At 41.6% G+C, this 25,042-nt stretch overlaps 1 protein-coding gene across 2 annotated transcripts; it reads right to left on the reverse strand.

Annotated features, from left to right (window-relative positions):
• Window positions 1-5,015: 5,015 nt before the first annotated feature.
• GPR132 (G protein-coupled receptor 132) lies at window positions 5,016-24,801 on the reverse strand. Of its 2 annotated transcripts, none has more exons than XM_087922285.1 (2): window positions 24,686-24,801; window positions 5,016-6,640 (listed from the first exon to the last, which is right to left on the reverse strand). In XM_087922285.1, the coding sequence occupies exon 2, from the start codon at window positions 6,608-6,610 to the stop codon at window positions 5,651-5,653; it is 960 nt and encodes a 319-aa protein (XP_087778411.1). In that variant the 5' UTR covers window positions 6,611-6,640; window positions 24,686-24,801; the 3' UTR covers window positions 5,016-5,650. The 2 variants fall into 2 exon arrangements, with proteins under 2 accessions (XP_087778411.1, XP_026554378.1); XM_026698593.2 differs by lacking the exon at window positions 24,686-24,801 and adding an exon at window positions 17,301-17,468.
• Between the last annotated feature and the right edge of the window lie 241 nt (window positions 24,802-25,042).

Below are 25,042 nucleotides of genomic sequence, written 5' to 3' on the forward strand. Positions count from 1 at the left end.
ACATAATAGCTTGTTAAAGAGGTTGGAATGAAAGGATCAAGTATGAAATAATTTGGATGCAAATATACAGGAAAAAGTTTATACTTTATATGAAAACATTTATGCATTCTTAATAAAAAGGGTAGAAGATTAGGAAGGCAGACAGGGGCTCCTGCAGCTAATGGACTCTAGTGTTTTCCTTCAATTTATGCACCAACAGACAAATATGCTGTTGTACTGGCATACATTGTGACGTGCTGCATTTGGACTGATACAACATGCAAACATACTTTTGAATAATTGTCATTTTTGAACAGCCACCAGAGATTTTCTGGTAATAACAGGGATGTGGTTTGCCACTACCTTTCTGTGATTTCCCCCTTGCAGTTTTTTTTGCCTAGGTTACCACGTACTATTTTCTGGCCCTCTTACACATTTTGACTGTTTAACTTTTCATATATAATTAAAACATTTAAATAAGATGAAAACTAACACAAGATAGTATAAAGCAAGGAAGAAAAAAGAAATCAAAGCAAAAGCAAAAAGTGAAAGAAAAGCAAAAAGTAAAGAAAAATAGAAAAGAAAAAGAGATAAAGAAATAGCTTCAGAGCAGATATAAATATTAATATATTTTATTCTCTCTCTCTAAGTGTCTACGTGGATTCTCAGTCATCCAGGTCATGGTTGTCCCAAAGGTGCTTTTTTTCAAGAGGCAACTGGACTTTCTGGTTTTTCTTTGAAGATGTTTTTGCTTCTCATCCAGGAAGCTTTTCCAGTTCTTTCTGAGGTTATATCATATTGCTCTTCTTTATATAATCTATCTGGCCTAATCATTAAGATAACCTCGTTCAACTTCAAGATCAAGCAAAGTCAGCTGAGTGCTGCCGCCGCCTGCACTTAGCTGCTACAAAGAATACAAGGCAGGATTTCCCCCCGTATTATTTGTGATTCACCCATGGCCACCACTTTGTTAGCCAGTTTGGTCTTATGGTTTCCAGGCTGGAAACCATGAGACCGTGTTGTTTATATTGCCACCAAGAGTTTTTTTCTGGTGGGTTAGAAATAGGATTAAATAGAGAGACAGAAAGTTAGGGGCATGCTAATTTTCTTTGCACAAATGAGAGGCACTGTTAGTGAAATAAGATAGCGTTGGGTGCCATCTGGCGACCACATTTATATATTGCAGTTGAAATAGATATTGTAAAAAAAAGATATTTGTTTTTTATTTTTATCTTTGATTTGTCAATCACTTACAAGATAATACCGTGTTTCTCACAAAATAAGGCCGGGCCTTTTTTTTTTTGACCCCTGAAAAAACGGCTACGCCGTCTTTTCGTGGGTGACTTAATTTCCTCCCCCACCTAGAGCGGCCCATACGCATGTACCTCTCCACGAGGCCGTTTCTATCGGCCGACAAAAGCTCCCTTAAAGGCAGAGTCCCCAGCCACTTCAGGACAAGGCGTGGCTGCCCATGTCCCCTCGCCTTTAGGCAGTCTCTTTCAGGTGATGGAAGCTCCCCAAATGCAGTCACCAGCCACTTCGATTGGCCGGTAGAAGCGGCCTCAGGATGAGCACACACACTCCCCTCACCGCGAGGCTGCTTCTATCGGCAGACGAAAGCTCCCTTGAAGACAGAGTCCCCAGCCGCTTCGGGGCGAAGCGTGCCTATGCATCAGGTTCCCAACTGCAAACTCAATGCAAATGGAAACTCAATGCAACTGCAAACTCAATGCAACTGCAAGCTCAATGCAATGTACATATTCTGTTGTCAGAATAAATATCAGACGACCCCAAGATTCCCGCTGCATTTCTGCTTCCTGAGCCAGCCACTCTTCTTCATCCCCTCAGATAGCCCATTGCCCCCCGCCCCCGCCTTGATTTCCCACTGCAACCATTTGGATCGCAGGAGGGTTGCTAAAGAAGCTTTTGTCTTCTCTTGTCCCACTCTTTTAAACTTCTCTCTGCAGCCCTGGAAATCCTCGCCTGGCGACTCCATCCCAGCTCCAACCCTGTTTAGTTTTCATCCTAGACAAGTCCCCTCCCAGGTGCACTCTGGGAATCCAAGGCTTGTTTCCTCCCCCATTTCTGACTTGAGCAGAGCAGGCACTGGGGTGGGCAGGGAGGGGGCGGAGTGGAGGGGCTCCTGGTCTTTTTGCCTGAGCTGGGTGAAGATCATCCTGGTGGCCCCAAAGGGTGGTCTTTCAGATTGCTTTAATGATTAACAGGACACTTCCCTGAACCCCCACCTCCCTCCATTGGGGAGGACGGTGTCCTGCTGGGCCCGGGAGAGATGATGGCTGCATTGCAGGGGAGAAACACCCCCCCCCCCAAAAAAAAGACCCTTGGGGAAATGTAAATGAATGAATAAACTCAAAGGGTCTTGGGACTACCCCCCCCCCCAGGTAAATTGCACCAACAAAAGAGAGGTAGCGGAAGAGCAGGGGCCTTCAGGTTCAGAAACTCGGTTAAGCACAAGCTGCTACTTCTTCCCTTCCTGCCCTCATTTCACGTTGCCTTTGATCACAAAGCAGATCTTAATGATAAACAACCCTTTTGTAACTTACCAACTGCATGGGGACATGGGCAGCCACGCCATGTGCTGAAGCAGCTGGGAAATCTGCCTTCAAGGGAGCTTTCGTCTGCCGATAGAAGCAGCCTCGTGGCGAGGAGAGGGTGTGTGTGCGCTTGCCCTGAGGCTGCTTCTACTGGCCGATCGAAGTGGCTCGTGACTGCATTTGGGGAGCTTCCATCACCCGAAAGAGACTGCCCTAAAGGCAAGGGGACACGGGTAGCCATGCCTTGCCCCGAAGCGGCGGGGGACTCTGCCTTCAAGGGAGCTTTCATCTGCCGATAGAAGTGGCCTCGAGGCGAGGGGAGTGTGTGTGTGTGTGTGCGCTCGCCCCGAGGCCGCTTCTCCCGGCCGATCGAAGTGGCTGGTGACTGCATTTGGGGAGCTTCCATCGTCCAAAAGAGACTGCCTAAAGGCGAGGGGACACGGGCAGCCCTGCCACGCCCTGAAGCAGCTGGGGACACTGCCTTCAAGGGAGCTTCTATCGGCTATCAGGGTATTCTAGCCTAGGCTACCTGCAGGCCACTCCTAAAGGCAAGTTTTCTCCCCATCCCCCCGCCCTTCCCCCCCCATTTCTCTTCACCTCGTGTAGCTCTAATGAACGATGTGAGAAATGGAGGGGAAATGCATGGTTTAAATAGGCCTAAATTTGGGGGCGGGGCTTAATTTCACCTCATGCCTAGAAATCATGCTGGGCCTTCCTATTGGTGGAGGCCGTATTGTTGGAGAAACACAGTAGGTATAAGTATATACATAGTTATGAATACATGAAATAGGTACATATAAGAAAAATAAAAGAAACAATAGGACAGGGACGGTAGGCACGTTGGTGCGCTTATGCATGCCCCCTACAGACCTCTTAGGTCAATAGTAGACAGTCTAAGGCAGTGGTTCCCAAACTTTTTCAGTCCACTGCCCCCTTGGTGCTACAAACTCACCCTCGGTGCCCCACACCCAGGGGTGGAATTCAAATTTCTGTGGGCATGGCCTAATTTGAGGGTGTGGCTTGCTGGTCACATGATTGGGTGGGCATGGCTTGCTGGTCATGTGACTGGCTGGTCATGGCTTGCTGGTCACATGATAGGGTAGGTGTGATTTGGTGGTAATGTGACTGGGTGGGCGTGGCCAGGTGACTGGCAAACCAAATACAAGTGGTCCTCACTTAATGGCTGGTTGTTTAGCAAGTGTTCTAATTTATGACTGTCCTCCCCAGGGATACTTGACTCATTTTTGGAGTTTTGATAGCCATGCACACACATACACCCACACTCCCTTCTAACCCTGCTGGAGCAGGTTATTAGCAGTGAATAAAATCTAATCAGAGATGCTTTGCTGATTCTTGTTGACTTGTTTTATTTGTATCTCATTATTTTATGTTGCTGAATTGCATTGACATGTGTGTCCCTTCTTGTGCACAACCCAGAAGCTTTTGTGATTCTTTGCAGCAAAAATTACTGACCTCTGGCTTTGCTCTACTTTTCAAACATGCCAACACTGCCGTGTTCTAGGTGCCGGCCCCACAGGTCCACCCCATTGAGCCCACTGCATTGGAGGGACATGCCCAAGCAAGTCAAGCCAATGGGGTGAGCCTGAGAGAGGGAAGGAGAGAGAAAGAAAGGAGAGAGAGAGAGAGAGAGAGAGAAAGAGAGAGAGAGAGAAGGAAGAAAAGAAAGAAAAGGGAAAGAAAGAAAAGGGGACAAAGAAAGAGGGGGGTTGGAAGGAAGGGACAGAAAGAAAAAGAAAGAAGGAGGGAGGGAGGAGAAAGATAATGAGATATTTATTCTAGTCCAATTGCTTGCTCCAGGAGGGTTAGAAGGGAGTGTTTGTGTGTGTGTGTGTGTGTGTGTGTGTGTTCTCCTTGTAATTTACCAGTACATTTTGGTTTTGCCTTCTTCAGAATTGGCACTGTAATACATTGGGGAAAAGTAATCTTTCAGGTGGAGATCTGATCCAATGGATCCTGTTTAAAGCCTCAACAAAATGTGAGAGCTTCCTGATAGTCTTGACCATGCTTTGTCCACAAAACCTTTTATAGAAGCCAAAGATGTTTCAATGTGCTGGCAAAGATGTTTCAATGTAGAAAAGGGCCTCAGTCTAAACTCGGCCTCATTTCAATCAGATGTATCTCTCTCTCTCTCTCTCTCTCTCCCTCTCTCCCTCCGTCCCTCCCAGACTGGCTTTGCTCTACTTTCCCAATGTGCCAGTGGGGCTGGCACTTCGAACATGGATAGATGGATGGATGAATAGAGACAGACACAGAGACAGGTAGGTAGGTAGGTAAGGGCCCTTCCAACATAGAGTTGAATTCCCTTGTATATTTCAGAAATCAGAAACTCAACTTTAGATACAAATATATATTTTCTTTGAACATATGCAGTTTGTGCTATCAGTGGCCATATAACCTCATAGATATCTGGACTGCATAAATTCAACATTGTATTTGTGTGAACAATAAGGAAATACAATAAAGACTTGGGAAATTTATTCAGGAATAACTTATCTTATTCAAAGACATTCTGACCATTACATCAGCAGTTAAGAATAACCCAGCACCCTAGAACACAGGTGTCAAACTTGCCATGTCACGTAGCCGTAACGTGACATATCACAACATTTTTTGTCTTCGTGGAGCTGGGGTGGGTGTGGCCTCTGCATGACGCTGGTTTGTCACCCCTGCCCTAGAAAGTATCCCAGAGAGGTAGCATTGCTTATTCACTTTGCATTTGTTTATGGCTTGCAGTTTTTTTCCCATTTTAGTCCTTTCCTCATTAGCAAAGAATTGATAAATGACCCAAAACTATATTAGCAGCTTCTCTATGATGCCATATGATTTTTCATCCAGGCAACTTTATGTCTTCAGCATTGCATGGATCTATCACAATATTGGGACTTTATTGTGAAGGCCCATTGATTAAATTCAATGTATGAAGAACAGAATTCTCTGAAACAGATGGTGATTACCAGTGAAAGGGAATGTTTCAGTTCATTTGAAAATGTTATCCACTTTCCATTCAGGTCTTTTAAAGAAGCCACACAAACTTTCAATAGTGAAGGGCAGTAATATTGTCTTCTTTATTTCCTAACTTGTGTGTGTTTTTGATGTCACTGGGATTCATCTGACGAATGAATTCCACACGCTCTACATGTGCGATACATCTCACGCCTGACATTTTCACCAGCTAGCACATAGATAAATGGGTCTGCAATGCTCTTGGCAGTGGAAAAGCACAGAAAGATCACAGAAGTAGTATAGATGTTTTTCTCAAATGTGCATACCTTATCTCGATACTGAAAGAAGATAATGGCTCTCACAAGGAGCACGAAATGGTAGGGAGCAAAGCACAGTATAAATACAGAAATGATGGCAATTGCCACGTTTCTCACTTTAGCTTTCTGGTCTGGATTGAGGCTGCAGCTGGTCTTAATACTTTGAAAAATCCTGTAGTTTGTGAAAAGAAGGACCCCCAAAGGAATGAGAAATCCCAAGAAGAACCGGCTGATATTGTAAAGGGCCAAATTGTTATCGAGAGGAGTTTCAAAGCAAGTTGCTGTGTTTTCTTCCTGGATATTTTTGTTGAAAAACACAGGGCAATAGATCACAGCAATGGTGCCAAAGAAGGCGACTGTGACTATAGTAGCAGTCCTTTGGGACCTGAAACATTTCCCTCTGCTTTCCAGTGCACGTACGACAGCCTTGTAGTGATCGATAGAAATGCAGCACAAGAGAAGAATGCTGATGTAGATGTTGCAGAAAAAGATATATCCAGTCACTAGGCATGACGGCGTCCCCATAGTCCAGCGATGGGCATTTTTCACGTAGATGATCCAGAGGGGAAGGGTGCTCAGATACATAATGTTGCACAGGGACAGGCCAAACAGGTAGATGGCTGTGATATTTTTTTTGTAAATTTGCACAAGTGTCACAAAAGCAGTTAGGCAATTAGCTGGTAGGCCTATCGCAAAGATTAAGCTGTATACTACAATCAGGAGCTCGCGGCTTTCTTCAAATGGCAGGTCTGTGGAATTGCACATACTGCTGATTCCCATGAGGTCATTCCACATAGGCTTCCTTCATCTGGAGTCCCTGTTAATCTAAAAGCAAAATAGATGTCAGCATTCCAGCAATTGCTGTAATTAAATCATGATTCTCAAGCCAAACTTCAAAAAACTTCCAAGGATTCATTAGAGGCAACATATTGGCACTGCCCTGTATGAAGCCAACTCTGGCATACGTAATTTATAGTCACCTGTGACACTGTTTCCCTCCTCCCTCCTGGGTGTCTCATAAACCAGATTCTCCAATTGAGCATGTTCACAGGCAGGGTGTCATCATTCACGTTCTCCAGTTAAATATATTTGTGGGCTAAAACTCTGGTATTTTAGTTACAATCTTTTAAAGGTAAGAGTTGGAATGTACTTTCGCTTTCAACTGCTGCTCCAGATTTCTTTCCTTCCCCCTCCTTTTTATGGCAACTACTAAAACAGGCATAGGAATGTTTTATTTGGTTTGGTTAGGTCATGGGTGGGCAAACTTTTTGGCTTGGGGGCCTCATTGACTTTTAAAATTTGACAGATGGGCCACCACCTGGTGTCGAAATGCCTGTCATTACAAGTCAAAATCAAATGAATGCAGTCATTCAATCATTCACATCAAACCTTAATTCTGTACCAATCTTTGGCGGGCCGGATTAAAAAGACCAACGGGCTGGATGTGGCCCCTGGGCCGTAGTTTGCCCACCCCTGGGTTAGGTAATCTAACCTACTTTCAAATTCATTCCTAAAAGCTGCTATTTCTGCACAAGCACAGGTGTTCCTGATGGCATGGAATAGCTTTTAAATTTAGGCTGATTTGTCAACATTAACACATTAACTATGTGAAAACAGCTTAGCTTCATTCATCCAGGCAATTTTTTGTATAGATCACTGCAATATATTATGGATACCACAATAAAGACAAGTTGGAAGCTTCAATTTGATGCTACTTATAGAAACCTGGATACTGACTGGGATTGGGCATTATGACTATATTAAACCAATATTGCATCATCTTCATAGGCCTATAATTCACTTCTGGACTCAGTTCAAGATGCTGGAAATAACCTTCAAACCTTTGACCATAATAACAAAAGAAACTTTACTTCCTGTGTATGCTGGTTTATTGTGTCCTGGCATATAGTTAATTGAGAGCAGGAGTTCTCAATAATAGTTCCCTGGATAAAGAATTCACTTCCCAGAGAGATCCATCTAGAGCAGGCGTGTCAAACTCATGTTGTCATGGTGTCATCACGTGACATATCCCGACTTTTCCCCTTCACTAAACTGGGCATGGGTGTGGCCAGCATGTAATGCATGTGGTCTGTAGGCCGCGAATTTGACACCCCGATCTAGAGTATATTCTGTAATTCTAGGAAGTGATGCAGGATAAAAGTATATGATGTTTACTAAGAGTTGTTCTGCCTCTGCTGACTAGAAACCAGGTGACTGTGAGCTCTAGTCCTGTTTTAGGCATAAAAGCTAACTGGGTGACTTTGGGCCAGTCACTCTCTCTCAGCCCAACCCACCTAACAGGGTTGTTGTTATGGGGAAAAAGAGGAAGAGGAAGGATTATGATGAAAATTCAACACTTTGAGTTACTTATAAAATAATAAAGGTGGGATAAAAATCTAATAAACAGATAAATGATTGGAAAGTATCAGGGTTCTTTAGTGATCTTTCCCTCCAGAATGAAACCTGATTCATGTGGAATTGTCACTGGGTTGATTGCAGGATGTGTAAGTTGTGTGTGTCTAAAAACTTCAATTGAAGTTCCTGTCATGTATCAACATTATTATTATCATTTTTATCTTCTGTAGGAACTATGTTATTACCCAAGTTCTCCACCTTGGCTACTTTAAGATGGATGGATTCAACTCCCAGAATTCTCTAGTCAAGTCTACTCATCTTAAAGTGGCCAAGGTGGAAAAGCATAGCCCTTTAGGAAAATCAGTACTTGCAACTCTTGAGGTGAATATACCCTTTCTTCTAATTCGGGACTGTAAGCACACAACTAAATGGTTGGATTAAAGTATCTCCTATACTCCTTGAACCTTAACATATGCTGCCCTAATCGCCCAGCCCTTTTCTGCCTCAATCAGGAGGCCAGAAAGTTAAAGGCTTTAACACTTTAATGCTGTGAAACAAATCGAAAAAAGCAACTGGAAATTCCCTTGGATTTCTTCCTCCTTCCAGAAGCCAGCATTGTTGCAGCTCAAGTAAGAGATGGATCTTGCTTACTGCTGACAGTTCCCTCTTAATTCACACTGTGCTCCTCTGTGCCTGCAGCCTGATAGCTGAGCTATTTTTTTGGTACAGGCTTAGCACTCTTTCAGAAACGGATTAGATCTTGTGTCCAAACGTACCCTGGCTGGCAGGTTGCTGGTGCAAAGCATTTCCATGCCAGCCACTTGTTAGATGGCCAACTTGATTAACCCCAACGTTCCAAGCACCAGCTCATCTTGTTTCAACCTAAGAAACTAATTTAGAAGAAGTTATTGGTATCTCTTTTCCTGTTATAGAACCAGGTGTCTTTTTTGTGTGTGTAACTCTAGTTAAAATGGCCATGGAGCACATAGGTTGAAAGGGAGTGTTTCTTCTCTGGCCGAAAATGATCAATGGGCAGATTTCATCATGACTCCATCAGCAACTACACCAATGAACAAGGAGCAATTTTCCCTCCAGCTCTTATTCTTGTTTGAGGTGAGGATAAAAAGACAAAAGTGATAAGTCAAGCTTTGCAGATTGTAGGATATTTATTTTAAACATTGGGGGTGGAGATGAGTACTTGAAATGAAGGAAACTGCATCTCTTTGGAATTGAGTTGGAGGACATAAATAATCCACTCATTACACATCCTGCCATGGAACCTAGATCAAGACTTGGAGATCATTTCTCAACAATGTCTATGGAGATTCTCAGTCATCCAGGTCATGGTTGTCCCAAAGGTGCTTTTTCAAGAGGCAACTGGACTGTCTGGTTTTTCTTTGAAGATGTTTCGCTTCTCATCCAAGAAGCTTTCTTCTTCTTGGATGAGAAGTGAAACGTCTGAAGAAGCTTCTTGAATGAGAAGCGAAATGTCTTCAAAGAAAAAACAGAAAGTCCAGTTGCCTCTTGAAAAAGCACCTTTGGAATTTCTCAACAATCATTCTCTCAGAAACATCCTTGCATGAGATGTGTGGAAGTCAGGCATCAAAAGCTCAAGGCTTTTGATGAATTACAGCTGTTTGCAGTGCACTACACTCTGCCAAGTATGCAAAGGTACCTTTTGAGACCAATCAGTGCATAATGTAAACGGCATAGAGGTATTTTCCCTGGAGGTAGAAAAATTTGAAAACCCTTGACTAAAATTAATTCCAACTAGTCCTATTGTAGCACCTTCAATAAGGAATCCTCCTGATGTCTTAAAGAGTCATAGTATTTGGACTAAGGTTTCATAGACTGCTCCAGGTGTTCTGAACCTGCAACCCTCCAGGTGTTGATGAATCTCAGCTACCATGGCCAGTGTCCTCACTGGAAACTACAATTCAGCAGCAACTGGAAAGCCACAGAATATGAAGTAGAGGCCACTTTTCCAATGCACTAAGTTTAAATGAAGATAATATACAACTGAATATACACGTTGGAGCAGACTCCTTAAACATAAAAATTCTTATGGCCACTGGGACTTCCCCAATCTTATATTCCCCGAACATGCTGCATGTATAGATTCTGGGAGCTAAAGGGCATCAAGTTGAAGAAAGTTTCATTCTCTTTGCTTTGAACTGGTATTGCTATGTTTTACAATAGTGTGATAGGAAATATGAAAGGCAAAAGGAAGTGAAAGGGGTGGAGATTACACAGGCCTCTTGCAAAACTAGCAGAGAAGTTGAGGAAGCAAAAACTATTGTAACACACGAGGCCCTTAATGTCTCATTTTCAGAAAGGCAGTTTTCAAACCATATACCCAGCCTGGCACCCTGCTGATGAATTAGACTGCAATGCCCATCATCTGGCTAAGTTCAATGAGGGATATCATAGTCTAAATAGAGTAGAAGAAGCCTATTCTACTGCAACCAATATGAAACATCTTGCTATTGCGTGGAGTAATAGAAAAATATTGTAATATATCTTACAGTACTGGATTAAGCCTTATTTATTTATTTATTTATTTGTATCCCACCTTTATTATTTTTACAAATAAGTTGGAAAACATAACCAACACACCTTCCTCCACCTATTTTCTCCACAACAAAAACAACCCTGTGAGGTCATTGGGCTGAGAAAGTGCTTGGCCCAAGATCACCTAGCTGGCTTTCATAGCTAAGGAGAGATTAGAACTCACAGTCTCCCACTTTCTAACCTGATGCCTTAATCGTTAGACAAAACTGGCCGGTTGATTTATTTATTTGTCATATTAATGTAGCTTCTTATTTCAGAAACAAGTGACTCTGGCTGGTGTATAACAAAACAAAAAAAAATTGAATATTTTCAAAACAATAAATATTATTTTAAAAGCTCTAAAAATGTAAAAGCATAAAGCTAAAAGAGAAAAATAAATATTGGATGAAGACCAGGTATTAAAAAGAATGGAGCAATCTCAATATTTTACCAATCTCTTGGAGCCTCCAGCCTGGTCATGCAGCATGCTTTCTCTACTGGACCTTATGGGACACGTAGATGTAATTGGGGAGAGGCAATCCCTCAAATTACTTGATCCCATGCCATCTAGGACTTTCCAAGGTAAAAACCAGCACCTTGAATTGGTGGCTGGTGACCAATGCAGCTTGCAGAGCAGATGTTTAACATGTTCTTCTAGAAACACACAAAGCTACTCATGCTGCTGCATTCTTTGCCCGCTGAAATTGACTCATGACGAGGGCATGAGTGGTCTGAGTAAAGCCACTCAATCTAGGAACAGGGCCAGTGATACACAAAATGAATTTGAGCAAAGGTCCTTCTAGCTATGATTGCCACTGGTATTTGAGTAGGACATGTAAGTCTAGGAGGACTCCACAGATTGTACACAGAGCTTGTCTAGGGCAATGCAAAACTATCCAACACTGAAGATGGGATCATTTTAGATCTGGCAGGCCCCCAATCCCAAAGTCAATCTTGCCAAAATTTGGTTGAAGCCTGTTGTTCCTCATCCAGACCCTTGTAGCCTCCAGGCACTGAGATAAGATGTCCATAGCATTGCTTAATTTGCCAGGGTGAGACATGTATAATTGGGTATCATCATGATATCACATGATACTTCATCCCATGGCAATGGAAGAGCTTACCCAGATGTCTCATACAGATGTTGAATAGGACTGGAGAGAGCACCCCACTCATTGTGGGGCCTGGGTGGGATCTTTTCTCTCCAATCACTACCAACTGGAATTGACCCCAGGATGCAAGATGCAACCAGCATAATACTGTGCCTCCCTTCTCCAATCCCCTGAGTCAATTTAGAAGAATACCCAGGTCCGAATCCTGACTGAAAGGAATCCAGATAATCTGCTTCAGAGGTAAGATATTAAGAAACTATGCCCTCACCCAAACAAGACTTTCACATTGCTAAAACTCATTCCTTTTGGCTTTCTTAATAAACCAGCAGGACATGGAGCCAATGAGCAGGTGACTGCACTGAAAGGGCCCTAACCATTTCATCAGATTAAACAGATTCAACTGTTCCTACACAAAATTTCTCCGCAGATATTTCTTGGGACTTGCAACAAGGCCAATGTCCAGCTTGTGAGTAAATTTGAGCAAACCCTTGAAACATAAGGAAAATGCCCATTTGTGAATCAAATTATTTACCTCTTATAGTTGTCCTCTAGCTTTAAGTGGGCTATTAGCTATTAGTAATAAAAGTTGCTTTATCCAAATATACAGGATTGTTTAAAAATGCAAAATTAATCAGGACAACAGTGCAGTGAATTTATTGTGGCTATCACAGGAATTATCCAATTAACATACTCCATACTTGAATTAGAGCCATGGTGACAGAGTGGTTAGAATGAAGTACTGCGCGCTAACTCACTGCTCGCTCCAGGAGTTTGTACTGACCAACTCAAGGTGGACTCAGTCTTCCATCCTTCTGAGGTTGGTAAAATGAGGACCCAGATTGTAGGGGGCAATATGCTAACTATGTAAACCGCTTAGAGAGGGCTGTAAAGCACTATGACGTAGTATCTAAGTGCTATTGCTATTTGACCAAGGATGATACCGTGTTCCTCCAACAATATGGCCTCTACCAATAGGAAGGTCCAGCATGATTTCTAGGCATGAGGTGAAATTAAGCCCTGCCCCCCAAATTTAGGCCTATTTAAACCATGCATTTCCCCACCATTTCTCACATCGTTCGTTAGAACTACACGAGGTAAAGAGAAATGGGGGGAAGGGAAGGGGGGGGAGAAAACTTGCCTTTAGGAGCACCATGCAGGTAGCCTAGGCTAGAATACCCTGATCTACTACCGATAGAACATCGGCCGATAGAAGGTCCCTGAAGGCAGAGTCACCAGCTGCTTCTATCAGCCAGTAGAAGCGACCTCGGGGCAAGGGCCCATATGCACTCCCTTCACCTCGAGGCCATTTCTATCGGCCAATGGAAGCTCCCCAAAGGCAGAGTCACCAGCACTTCTATAGGCCGGTAGAAGCGGCCTCGGGGTGAGCGCTTATGCGCACTCCCCTCACCACGAGGCCATTTCTATCGGCGGATGGAAGCTCCCCAAAGGCAGAATCACCAGCTGCTTCTATTGGCCGGTAGAAGTGGCTGGTGACTCTGCCTTTGGGGAGCTTCCATTGGTCAATAGAAATGGTCTCGTGGTGAGGGGAATGCGCATTAGTTGTCTTTGAATCTACCAGTGGAGCAGGAGAGAAAGCACACACGTATCTGTGTTTGGATAAAAACTGTGAGATTGTGACGGAGGGAATGGGAGAAAAGACCTTAGCCAAAATGTATTCTTGTTTTGCTTTCCTGCCCATTCTCTGATCAATCTCTCCAGGGCACCTTTTGGCCTAAAATCGCCCAGGTCTCCCTCAGCTAAAGGAGAGGGGAGGTCTCCAAAGACAGTCCCTAACCTCCGCCATTTGAGAGGACCGAACTCATTGCTTCTCAAAGTTAGACCCACAAGTTTTTCAAAAGTTCTTCTGAAGGCCTCAGACGTCCGATGAAATCCAGAAATGTCTCGTGATTGAACTCAATAAAAAAGAAAAAAAGAATCTGCACCTCGTCGCCAAGTCCCTGGTTTTACGGCTCCTCTCTCATCCCGAATTATGCCGAAATAAGGGATTCCAAGGCTGGTGTTGGTTAATTGGCTAATAACGGACACTCTTTCAGGTATTCAGAGAGAGAGAGAAAGAGAGAGAGAGAGAGAAAAGGAGGCGTTGCTGAAGTTCTCAGACTCCCCCCCAACTTTTAGCAGTGCCACCCGAGAGCTGTGGCAGGATTGCCTCGGATCATGTGCAGAGTGCCTTCGCCGTTCAACTCCCGCCCCCATGACTCAAGGTTCATACTAAAATTAGGCCTTTCCAACCAGCCCCTGCAAATATTTGGCCCTCACCAGAGCAATAGAAAGGATGGTTTAGCTTCTCCCTGGCCCTTCTTCACTCCAGCTCCCTCCCGCCCTCCTGTGCCGCGGTGGCCACCCTTTCACACTCACCCCACTTCCCCACCACATTCCCACAAGGACCGCTCCCACGTCTCCTTTCGCGAGCCCGCCTGATCTCCCTTCAAAGGGTAGCCAAGCTCTGCTGCCTCCTCTTCCATCCCCAGCACCCCCGCTCCCCAAACCAGCAGTGGCAGCAGGTAAAGGGAGGACAGCTACCCTGGGACTTTGGCAGGGTGCCCGGAAAAGGTCTGGTCTGGGGAGGGGAGGGCGGTGGTGGGAACCCCACAGATGCTGAGGCCTTCCCTCACCAGAAGGGCTTGGCTGACCCGGTGCAGGGACGAGGGCTAGCAGTGGTAGTGTGTGTGTGTGTGTGTGTGTGTGTGTGTGAGAGAGAGAGAGAGAGAGAGAGAGAGACTCAGCTTGCTTCCCTTCTGCTAAGAAAAGTTTGCAGCTGCTCTCCCACGCGCACTCCCATCGCCACAAAGCCATTTCTATTGGCTGATGGAAGCGTCTGGTGACTCTGCCTTTTGGGAGCTTCCATCAGCTGATAGAAACAGCCTTGAGGAGAGTGCTTGTGGGGTGCTCCTCTCAGGAGAGCCCTGCAGGCATCCACACCTCACCCCAATGCAGCTGGTGACTCTGCCTTTGGGGAACTTCCATTGGCTGATAGAAACAGCTTCATGGCGAGGTGAGTGCGTGGGGGTGCTCGCCCCAAGGCCGCTTCTACCAGCCGATAGAAGCAGCTGGTGACTCTACCTTTGGGGAGCTTCCAGTGGCGGCCTCATGGAGAGATGAGTGCGCATGGGGCACTCTAGGTGGAGGTGTGCGTGGGGGAAGAAATTAAGTCACCTCCTAAAAGATGTCCTAGCCGTTTTTTCAGGGCTAAAAAAAAAAAAAAAGACCCAGCCTTATTTTATGAGAAACACAGTATGTACAGTATATTCCATGTTGGCCTATTTTCTATCCATCTTTAAAATAAAACTGACGGATGTGACTACATTTGGAAGACTCTCATTTATTTCAGTCATCACATCTCAAATTAATCCTGTAGAGAACTAGAAGATGCAAAATAGGACAAATGAAATTATTGATTGAATTGGAACATTTGATAACATGCAACTCATAATATTTGTTGGGCCTTACTTATAAACTGTTGGTGAAGTGTGACTTAGAATCCAAACAAATTATAGATTGCCAGCCCAGTGCAGAATTTGAATGCAGTAATAGAAATACTGTGGATAAATCCAATAGAAGAAGAATATTACATTCACTCTGAAAATTATACATAAATAAAATTGCTGCATGGTATTTTATCTTTGGTATATGTTTCCACTTCTGATTGCTAAAATAGAGAATTTATTTTCAAATAATTGCTGGAAAGATAAGCAAGTCTGATCATTTTTGCATATTTGATTATATCTATCTATCTATCTATCTATCTATCTATCTATCTATCTATCTATCTATCTATCTATCTAATCTACTATCATATTTAGAAATCACCCATGTCTCTCATAGATCAACTCTGAGCAATGCATAAAATTCAACAATTCTGGAAAAATGATTCATTCTAGAATGAAAAAAAAGTTGAATTCCCATTTCAATATAAGATATCACTGAACATACATCTTCTCTACGTATAGTGAATTAACTTTTTGCATTATAACTGATACAAAGGCATGCTTCTTCCTGGAAAGGTTGTCTGATTCCTTCAACAAAAGAATGGTTAACCAAATCGCAAGAGTATTTTTCAAGGTCTAAAACTTCATATTTTAAAAATCAAAATTATTAGCAATTTGAAAAAAAATCTTTATAAAAAGTGAGAAGATTTGGGGCTTTTCATTGAGTAAGAAAGACAAATGTAAGTACTGAACCAACATTTCTTTTTTGCACAGATACCAAATTAGGTGATGTAGTAAACATGGGATAGGTTAGGGGTGTCAAATTTGCATCATAACATTGTCATCACGTGACATATCATGACTTTTTTCTCCTTCACTAAAATGGGATAGATAAAATAGTAACCTCCTTCTCATTATCTACAGAAGGAAGTTGTTACAGAAGGAATTCACTATCCAAAGAATGGGTAGTAATGTTCTTTTAAAACTGTGTACAGTAAGTCGAATTCATAGAGGATCAGGCTATTAATGTCTCAGCTTCTGATAGCTGGGGCTGTCCATCTGCTTAAAAAAAAACCCCTGACATTTCACCATACGTATATGGTTCTTTCCATTCTCTTAACACATGAATAAACTTAGAACATTTTAGTCAGTTGTCTCGTCTAGAGTTAGTCATTAGTAGCATTTGCAAGAGGAAGAAACGGAAAGTATCCTTTTGGGTCATTTAGACATTGGAAATATCCAAACCACAAATAAGTAGGCACAATTTAAATATTTTCTCCAAAAACACCTAGTAGATACGATGGATAGCATAACTCCCAGTGCTGCAAAAGTAAGAATGCTTCAACCAAGAAAATGAGTGCAGAAAGTTTGGAGTGGAATTATGTGAGAAATAAACTATGTGCTTAAATCTAATATTACCAAAGGTAATTTGTTCGAAAAAAATGTGCTCAAACAAATCCCAGACTTGGACTTTTGAAATAAGTCCAAGGACCTACTATCTCATGGGAAGACTACTGTATCCAGAAATTAATGAATTTAAATACACAACTTAGCAGATACAATTAAAAACCAAAACCAAAGGAGCATATGACATTTTGTAAAACCAGTTAAAAAACCACGATGACCATACTTCACGTATGACTGCTTAAAGACAAATAGCATTGTTGAAATCTTACCAAAATTAGTAGATAAGATTAGCAGAAACGAAAATGGGAATGTTGGAAACATTATAGTCGGTGATAATTTTTGTACTGTATTTCCAATAGAGAGATAATAACACGATTTAATTATTCATTAATGTGTTAAATGCATGTGGCCACCCATCACACAACTAACAACATTAAAAAAAACAATAGAACACATTTTTAAGCCACAAAAATAGCAACCAGGAATGAACAAACATATCACAACAATTAATATAATAATAAAACAGGCATCCATTTGCCATCCAATTCACTGTTCCATCAGAGCTTCAGAAATAAAATAAAATATTTTTTTCTGCAAAGAGAAGCAACACTTTACCTTGATAGTATGCAGCCATCATCATATTATGGCTTCTGAATTTACCACATGTGTAGAAATACTTCAAGATGATAACCTCAAGGGTTTTTTTTTTCAGTAACTTCTCCAATCAGCTACCAATCTTGGCACTGCTGCTTTGCCTATTTCTCCTTCAGCATGTCTCATTTAGGTTAGGCAATTAGAAAAAAAATGTGAAATATAGATAAATGGGAAGATACTAGCGGGGGAAATGATTCATTAAAGTTGATGCAATGTTTAAAGCAGACGTGCTCTTTTAAAAGGCTCATGTGGGATTTTTTTTTTAAAAAAGAGGGTTGAATACCTCTTGAGAGGTGCTATGCTTACATGTGGTCTAAGGGTTCACTTAACAACTGTGTTACTAACCTAATAACTACAGGGATTTATTTAACAACTGTGGCAAAAATGAAACACAATGGGAGAGAAAACAAAGAACAGCAGGTGTAATAACCCATAGTTCACAAGTCATGCAGAGTCCCCAACAAAATATAAAATGGGGCAAAACTAACACTAACAGCTATCTTGCTTAGCAACAGAAAATTTGAGCTCAAATTTTCAAATTGTAAGCCAAAGACTGTATTCAAGAGTTTTAGCCAGTGAAATTGAGCATGCTGTAGGTTCTGAACTGCAGAGATTTCAAGAAAAAGACCTCTCTTCTGGTTTTGTCAATGCAAGTTAGTAAGAAAATTCAGAGAATAGATAAGGGATATGGTAAAGCAGAGGCCTCCAAACTTGGCAAGACTTATGAACTTCAACTCCCAGAATTCCTCAGCCAGCGAACTGAGCACAAGTCTTAAAGTTGCCAAGTTTGGGGACCCCTGTGGTAGATACTTCCAAGATTACTGAAATTTTGCTGGGGACTCTGCATGACTTGCGAACTATGGGTTATTATACCTGCTGTTCTTTGTTTTCTCTCCCATCGTGTTTCGTTCCTTCTCCCTTTCCTCATAGGCATCTGCAGCAGGAAGGGAGCAAGTGGGGGAAGAAATGGCATCAAATGGCAAATGGTTTCAGGATGTCATAACTCAGCTGATGTATGCCATACAATTTATGTCACTTCTGTGATAACATCTTGAAGCACCAGATGTCATTTTCGGTTATATCAGATCGAAGTAATTTTTTTAAAGCAGTTCTTTAGAAAATCAAAAAACGCGATAACTTTGAATTGTACTTTTCTAATGATTCATAATTCACTATTCTGTTTGTAACATTCAACAAAAAATGAAGGTCAAAACAAGTTGTCATGCTTTCTGGTCCCACTATTTTTCATCATTGCAGCCCTTAGTTACAGCAATGAACTTGTTCTACTCACAGGTGCCATGCTACAAAGCTCTGCATTTATTTTGATTTAATGCAATATTGATAATAATAAGGCCTTTGTGAAGGTCTCGTTAAGTGGACAAAAATGCCAAATCCAATCTGAATATCTAGCTGACTGTGTGACAATCCAAAATAATAACAATAACAACAACAACAACAACAACAATAATAATAATAATAATAATAATAATAATAATAGGCTTGTGCGCTCTGAGGAAGATGAGAGCTACTGTATGCCAGAGTTTCAACCATACTGAACAAGTCTCACCAGAGAAGCCAAATGAAGAGTACCTTTCCCATAAACAATATGATGAGACACAATTTACAGAAATTTTTACAGGATTGATCATCATCCTTATCAACAAGGACTGTGCTAGGTGTTGGAGTTCCTGGACATCAGGTGAAAAATAGGCTACAGGACTTAGGACTATTGGCTGAGCACTGCAGGACTACTGGGAAAAATGTTATTTATCTGTTACACATACAGTATATGAAGACTGAAAACAAAGAAATAATGATCTGTTATTACAAATCCAATCCAACGAGAAGAAGATATCTGAAAAGAATGTGCTGGTTCTGGAAAGAACATCCAGAACCTGAAAGAACAGAGCAGAGGTGGTATTCAGCAGATTCTGACTAGTTCTGGAGAACCGGTAGTGGAAATTTTGAGTAGTTCGGAGAACCAGCAAATACCACCTCTGACTGGAGATTTTACAGTATCCTTCCCCTGCCATGCCCACCATGCCATGCCCACAGAATGGGTAGTAAAAAAAAGTTGAATCCCACCACTGGAACAGAGGCTAGCAGATAAATTTCAATTTATAATGAGAAATAAAGTATTCACTGAAGTAGAATTGGAGGAACTGCAAGGGTCTAGAGAGAGCGAAGAAATCGAAGCCTTGCCAGAATAGCTTTGACTGTAGTAGCAAACTCCTTGAGTCAGTGATAAAGGAAGCAAGCATAACTATTGAATCATTTTCATTCCCACGCCAGGCACTCTCACCTTTGCCTTATTCTCAGAAAGAATAAAGCCTTCTAAGCAAGACAAAAAAGGAACTGAAACAAAGAATAACTGAGCCTCCAGAAGAATGTAAAAACAAGGCCTGTGCTGTCCAGATAATTTATAGTTAATTGGGAATTGGGATAGTTAGTTAGGAATTGGGAGCTGTTCCCTTAAGGGAATGCATCATGGTAAATGTAGTTAAGGTATCTTGGGAAATGTAGTCCATATCATGTGGCCACATCTGTAATCCTGATTGGTCACTGAAGTGACCCTTGGTTGGGTTGTGGGAGGTTCCTTCTCTCTTGCCTGAACCCAGCATCATGCTGGCATCTCACCTCCTTGCTCCTTCGATATGGGATGAAAGATTACCATCCTTTTACACTATGAATCAACTATGCAAAGATTTGGACATTGAGATGAATCTCAGTGTAACCATGAGTTATATGAGGATACCTGATGAACCAATAAAGAAACTTTGTATGGATGTTTTGTAGAGTTATCTATCTGCCTTTATACATTCAGTCAGTAATTATAGAGGACAGAATAAGGCCACCTACACCAAAGCTTACAAAGAAACAGCTAGCACTAATACTAGGCCTTGACTTATGACCACAATTGAGCCCAACATTTCTATTACTAGGTGAGACATTTATTAAATGAGTTTAACCCCATTTTATGACCTTTCTTGCCACAGTTATTAAGTGAATCACTGCAGTTGTTAAATAACATGGTTGTTACTGGTTTCCCTGCTGACTTTGCTTCACAGAAGCTTACAAAAGGTGATCACATGACTCTTGGACTCTGCAACTGTCATAAATATGAGTCAGTTGGCAAGAGTCTACATTTTGATCACGTGACCATATGGATGCTGCAATGGTCATAAGTGTGAAAAATGATCATGGCAGCGCTGTTCTAACTTTGAATGCTCACTAAAAGAACTGTTGTAAGTATAGAGCTACCTGTATTAAAATATGCCAATACAGTAATTTCAAATATAAGCATCAGCTCACTATATAGGAAGAAAACCAACTAATGGACAGCACAGGTGCAGGTAAACCTGAATGACTGGGATACAAAACCAACCAACAAGAAAAATAGCCAAACTGTGTGCCACCAAAATAGAAGTTCTGGATGGAAAATAAGATCAGCCTGTTAAAATTAGATGCAAGCAAGCTAGAACAGATGAAAGAAAATACTGGTAAGTTGAAGAACAAGACCAAAGAGTAGCTGATGAAGAAATATCACCTAGAAACAAGGAAGATCAAGGAATCACTGGAGATAATAAAGCAGCAAACAACAGCTATAGCTAAGATCAGCAGATACTGTATTTCTCATAAAATAAGGCCAGGTCTTTTTTTTTTTTTTTTGAGCCCCGAAAAAATGGCTAGGATGTCTTTTCAGGGGTGACTTAATTTCCTCCCCCACACACACCCCAATCTAGAGTGCCCCATGCGCAATCACCTCTCCACAAGACCACTTCTATCGGCTGATGGAAGCTCCCCAAAGGCAGAGTCACCAGCCGCATCTATCAGCTGGTAGAAGCGGCCTCGTGGAGAGTTGAGCGCGCATGGGCTGCTCTAGGTGGAGGTGCGCGTGGGGGAGGAAATCTATTGGCCAGTAGAAGCAGCCTTGGGGCAAGCGCCCACATGCACTCCCCTCGCCATGAAGCCGTTTCTATTGGCCAATGAAAGCTCTCCAAAGGCAGAGTCACCAGCTGCTTCTATCGGCTGGTAGAAGCAGGTTTGTGGTGAAGGGAGTATGCGTGGGGCACTTGCCCTGAGGCTGCTTCTACTGGCCGATAAAAGCGGCTGGTGTCTCTGCCTTCGGGGAGCTTCCATCAGCCAATAGAAATAGATTTGTGGCGAGGGGAGTGCGCATGGGCGTTCGCCCCGAGGCCGCTTCTACTGGCTGATAGAAGTGGCTGGTGACTCTGCCTTCGGGGAGCTTCTATCGGCCGATGTTCTATTGGTAGTAGATTGGGGTATTCTATGTGCAGGGCACTACTAAAGGCAAGTTTTCTCACCCCTTTCCCGCCATTTCTCTTCACCTCATGTAGTTTTAACGAACGATGTGAGAAATGGTGGGGAAACGCATGGATTAAATAGGCCTAAATTTTTGGGGCAGGGCTTAATTTCACCTCATGCCTAGAAATCATGCTGGGTCTTCCTATTGGTGGAGGCCGTATTGTTGGAGAAACAGGGTAGGAAGCTCAAATTGCACACATTAGTCAAAATCTTAAATTTCAGTAGAATTAGAAGTATAGGAAGAATCATTCCTAATCCATCAATGAATGAGGAAACACCCGACAAAGAATAAACAGTGCAGTTCTGGATCAGTACTGGGTGAAGATGAACTGCGTGGTTTTTGATTGAAACATCTGACTTGTTATAAAGCAGTTTAATAGCATTCAGTAAGGAGGGGAAGATTGGTTAACATCTGGCAAAAGCTATTTGACAATAAAAGTTCCAGCAAAAGGGACAGCACCAGGCAATTACAAGTCAATTACCTGCTTACCAACAACTTTCAAATTGCTAATTAAATGCAGTCCAACAGCATTTAGTTGAAAACAAGCTTCTGCCACCTGAACTGAGATGAAACTACTGAAGTAACTGCCCAAACAAAAGATCAGCTCCTATTGATAAATGTGATTTTGAAAAACTGCAAGAGAAAGAACACCGATCTGAATATGACTTAGAATAGATTGATCACAAGAAGACATTCAATTCCTTGTCAATAGTAATTCCAAAAGTACCAATAGTAATACAATATGCCACTTGATGGAATCCTATAACAACTGGAGCACCATTAGCATTGACAAAATCACCATTAGTCAACTGCAAAAGACAGCATTACTTGGAACAGCTTTTATCCTGCAGCATTTAACACCATTAAACAACAACATCTGCCTATCTGGAGTCCTTGGGAAGAACTGGATAGGTGGATAACAATGCCAAACATCCAGTTTAAACATCTGGTTGACTATGTGACCTATCGTAATTATTTGTCATCGTTACCTGCCAAGCATGTTAAATGCATTGCTTTCCTTGTTGTCCATCACCAGCATCTTCTCAGCCTTCAGTGAAATATTAAAATTATCAAACTTTTATTGATAGATTCTGAAAGTAGAAGTTCTATATTGCTGTTAAGCCTTCTTTAGATCATCATTAAACTTTCTTCTTGAATTTGTTTTTCTTTTTAAAAGTTTTGCATTCCTGGAACCAGCACCTAAATAATACTATTTGTAGTGAGATCAAGGAAAGTCAAATGTGAAACTACATTGTGTTGTATTAATATATATTGTGCAGCTGCATGCACATGGGAAAGAAGCAGAGCTTGTAATGCAGGATAGAGCTGCCTTCAGCATTTTGAGAAGAGCAATGGCACCTGTGGTCTCCTATAGATGTTCCAACAGAAAACATGTAAAGGGAGGTGGAGAGACAAAGGGGTAAAAAGGGTAAGGAGAAGAATAAGCAAGGGAGAAAGGAAGGGGTGAGAAGTCTTAATGACGGGAAGCAAGATTTAAAGAAACAAAATTCATTCAGAGACAATGGGTAAATCTAATTGAAAAGAAAACATGTACATTGTGGCAATGTAAGCACTCACCATGACAGACCAAGAGAAATTGTTGGATAGCAGACAGTTACAATTCACTGAAAAACTTCTCAATATTTTCACTCTCCCTTAAAAATAGTTTGCTCACCCCCAGATTCAAATGGATTTGGAATCCTTACACCAATAGAAGGAAAGTCAACCATGGGGCATTTAAAAGTTCTCCTGTATGGTGTGTCATACTGCTAGGAAGGTACTAAAAGAAGAAAGAGGTATTTTTCTATAAGTCATAACTCTGTGGTCAGAATTCTCAGAAATAACATTTTAGGATTTTTTAAATCAAACACAAGACCTCTTGTTTTTCATTCAGAAGACTACTATAATTATTCAACAGGAAAATGACTTCTCTCTCTCTTCAAATAGTGAAGAGTGAATGAAAAAGTTGCTTTCTATTTGACAAAGAAGAAGAAAAAAGGTATGGGAGGGAGTGATGGAGATGCACAAGTGTGGTGTCATAGATAAGGTACTGGATTTAAATTCTTGGGAGCCAACTTAATGACTTTGAACCACTTACTTTCTCTCAGCCCAGTCTACCTCCAGTAGTGTTGTTGTGAAAAAAAAGAAATAAGAGGAAGGGATAAAGAAATAAAAAACAGAGGCAAGGGGGTGTCATGCCATGTTTGGTCTTATCAAAACCAGATAAGAGGTTGAACAATTCTCTTCAGAATGATTTGTTACAAAAGGAAACTTCAACCCCAAAATGTATTTGTATTTTTGGTGATGAATCCTCCATTCTAGATTGCCATTCTTACAGAGATCCCTACTGCTTTCATCCTATTGACATTTCACAAACAATTAAACTTGGTTGTTCTCATAGACCTTGGAATAAGATGGTGCTTGAGCCCCTTTCATTTTGGATCTTTTGAGGGTTTTTTTGTGTTTCATGTTGATCTTCTGGTCAACTGTATTCCTTTTTTTGATAATATTTTTTGCATTCTTTTTCAGTTGTAAACTACCGAGAATATTTGTGAAGTCAGAAAGCCTTACACTTGAATTAAATAAGTGAATAGTCTTAGATTTGGACACTTACTCCCAGGAATTATGTTTACAGTATTCTAGTTAAGTCCTTAATTCAATTTTACATGACTTAAACTTTCTATAGTCTACTATGTGTTTACTATTGTATGGTGTGCTGAATAACAGTATTGTTATTTTCCCCCCATAAATCAATAAATCCATACACAGGGGCATCTACATGTGGGATGTACCTGATACACAGAAAAAGTTTGATTGCACCATTGCTGCCATCTTTACTTTTTTTTAAAAAAAGCACATTGTGCAGTGTAAAATTAGTGTATAAATATTTGTTTATTGTAAGTTGCCCAAAGTCACTTAGGTTAAATGGGTCATATAAAAAATTGATAAATAAATAAAATAAACCCATCCACCCATCCATCTGGAGTATATCTGTGACCCACTTTGTCCAAACGCTCACTTGGTATTCGGTAGAGACTCAGGACATTGCTTGTTCCTTGAAGATTGCAGCTATTATTGGATATTTAACTTTCTTGAAAGTTGATGTCTACTTTTGCTTGGGACTTCCTTCTTTTGAGATCTTCACTTTGTCAACAACAGGCAGCTGGCATTTCAGACTTCTTGAGGCTTCCTGTTTTACACTTTCCCTTGCTCTAGAAGACTCTTCTCCCTAAAGTTGTTTATAAGGCCACTGGTGTTACGACAAGTGCTGGTAGCTCTTCATATAGGTGCCTACTTGCTGTTCAGGTCAGGGAATGCTGTGGCCTCCCATGTCTCTGTTTTGTTCTTGAACTTTCAGCCCTTTTACGCAGTGGTG

This window comes from Pseudonaja textilis, chromosome 1, assembly GCF_049901715.1.
Source record: "Pseudonaja textilis isolate UNSWEBS1 chromosome 1, rPseTex1.2, whole genome shotgun sequence".
NCBI classification, from domain to species: Eukaryota; Metazoa; Chordata; class Lepidosauria; order Squamata; family Elapidae; genus Pseudonaja; species Pseudonaja textilis.

Excerpts from the sequence above, each read along its gene's own strand:
- GPR132 (XM_087922285.1), bottom strand. The coding sequence starts at position 6,610 with ATGTGGAATGACCTCATGGGAATCAGCAGTATGTGCAATTCCACAGAC.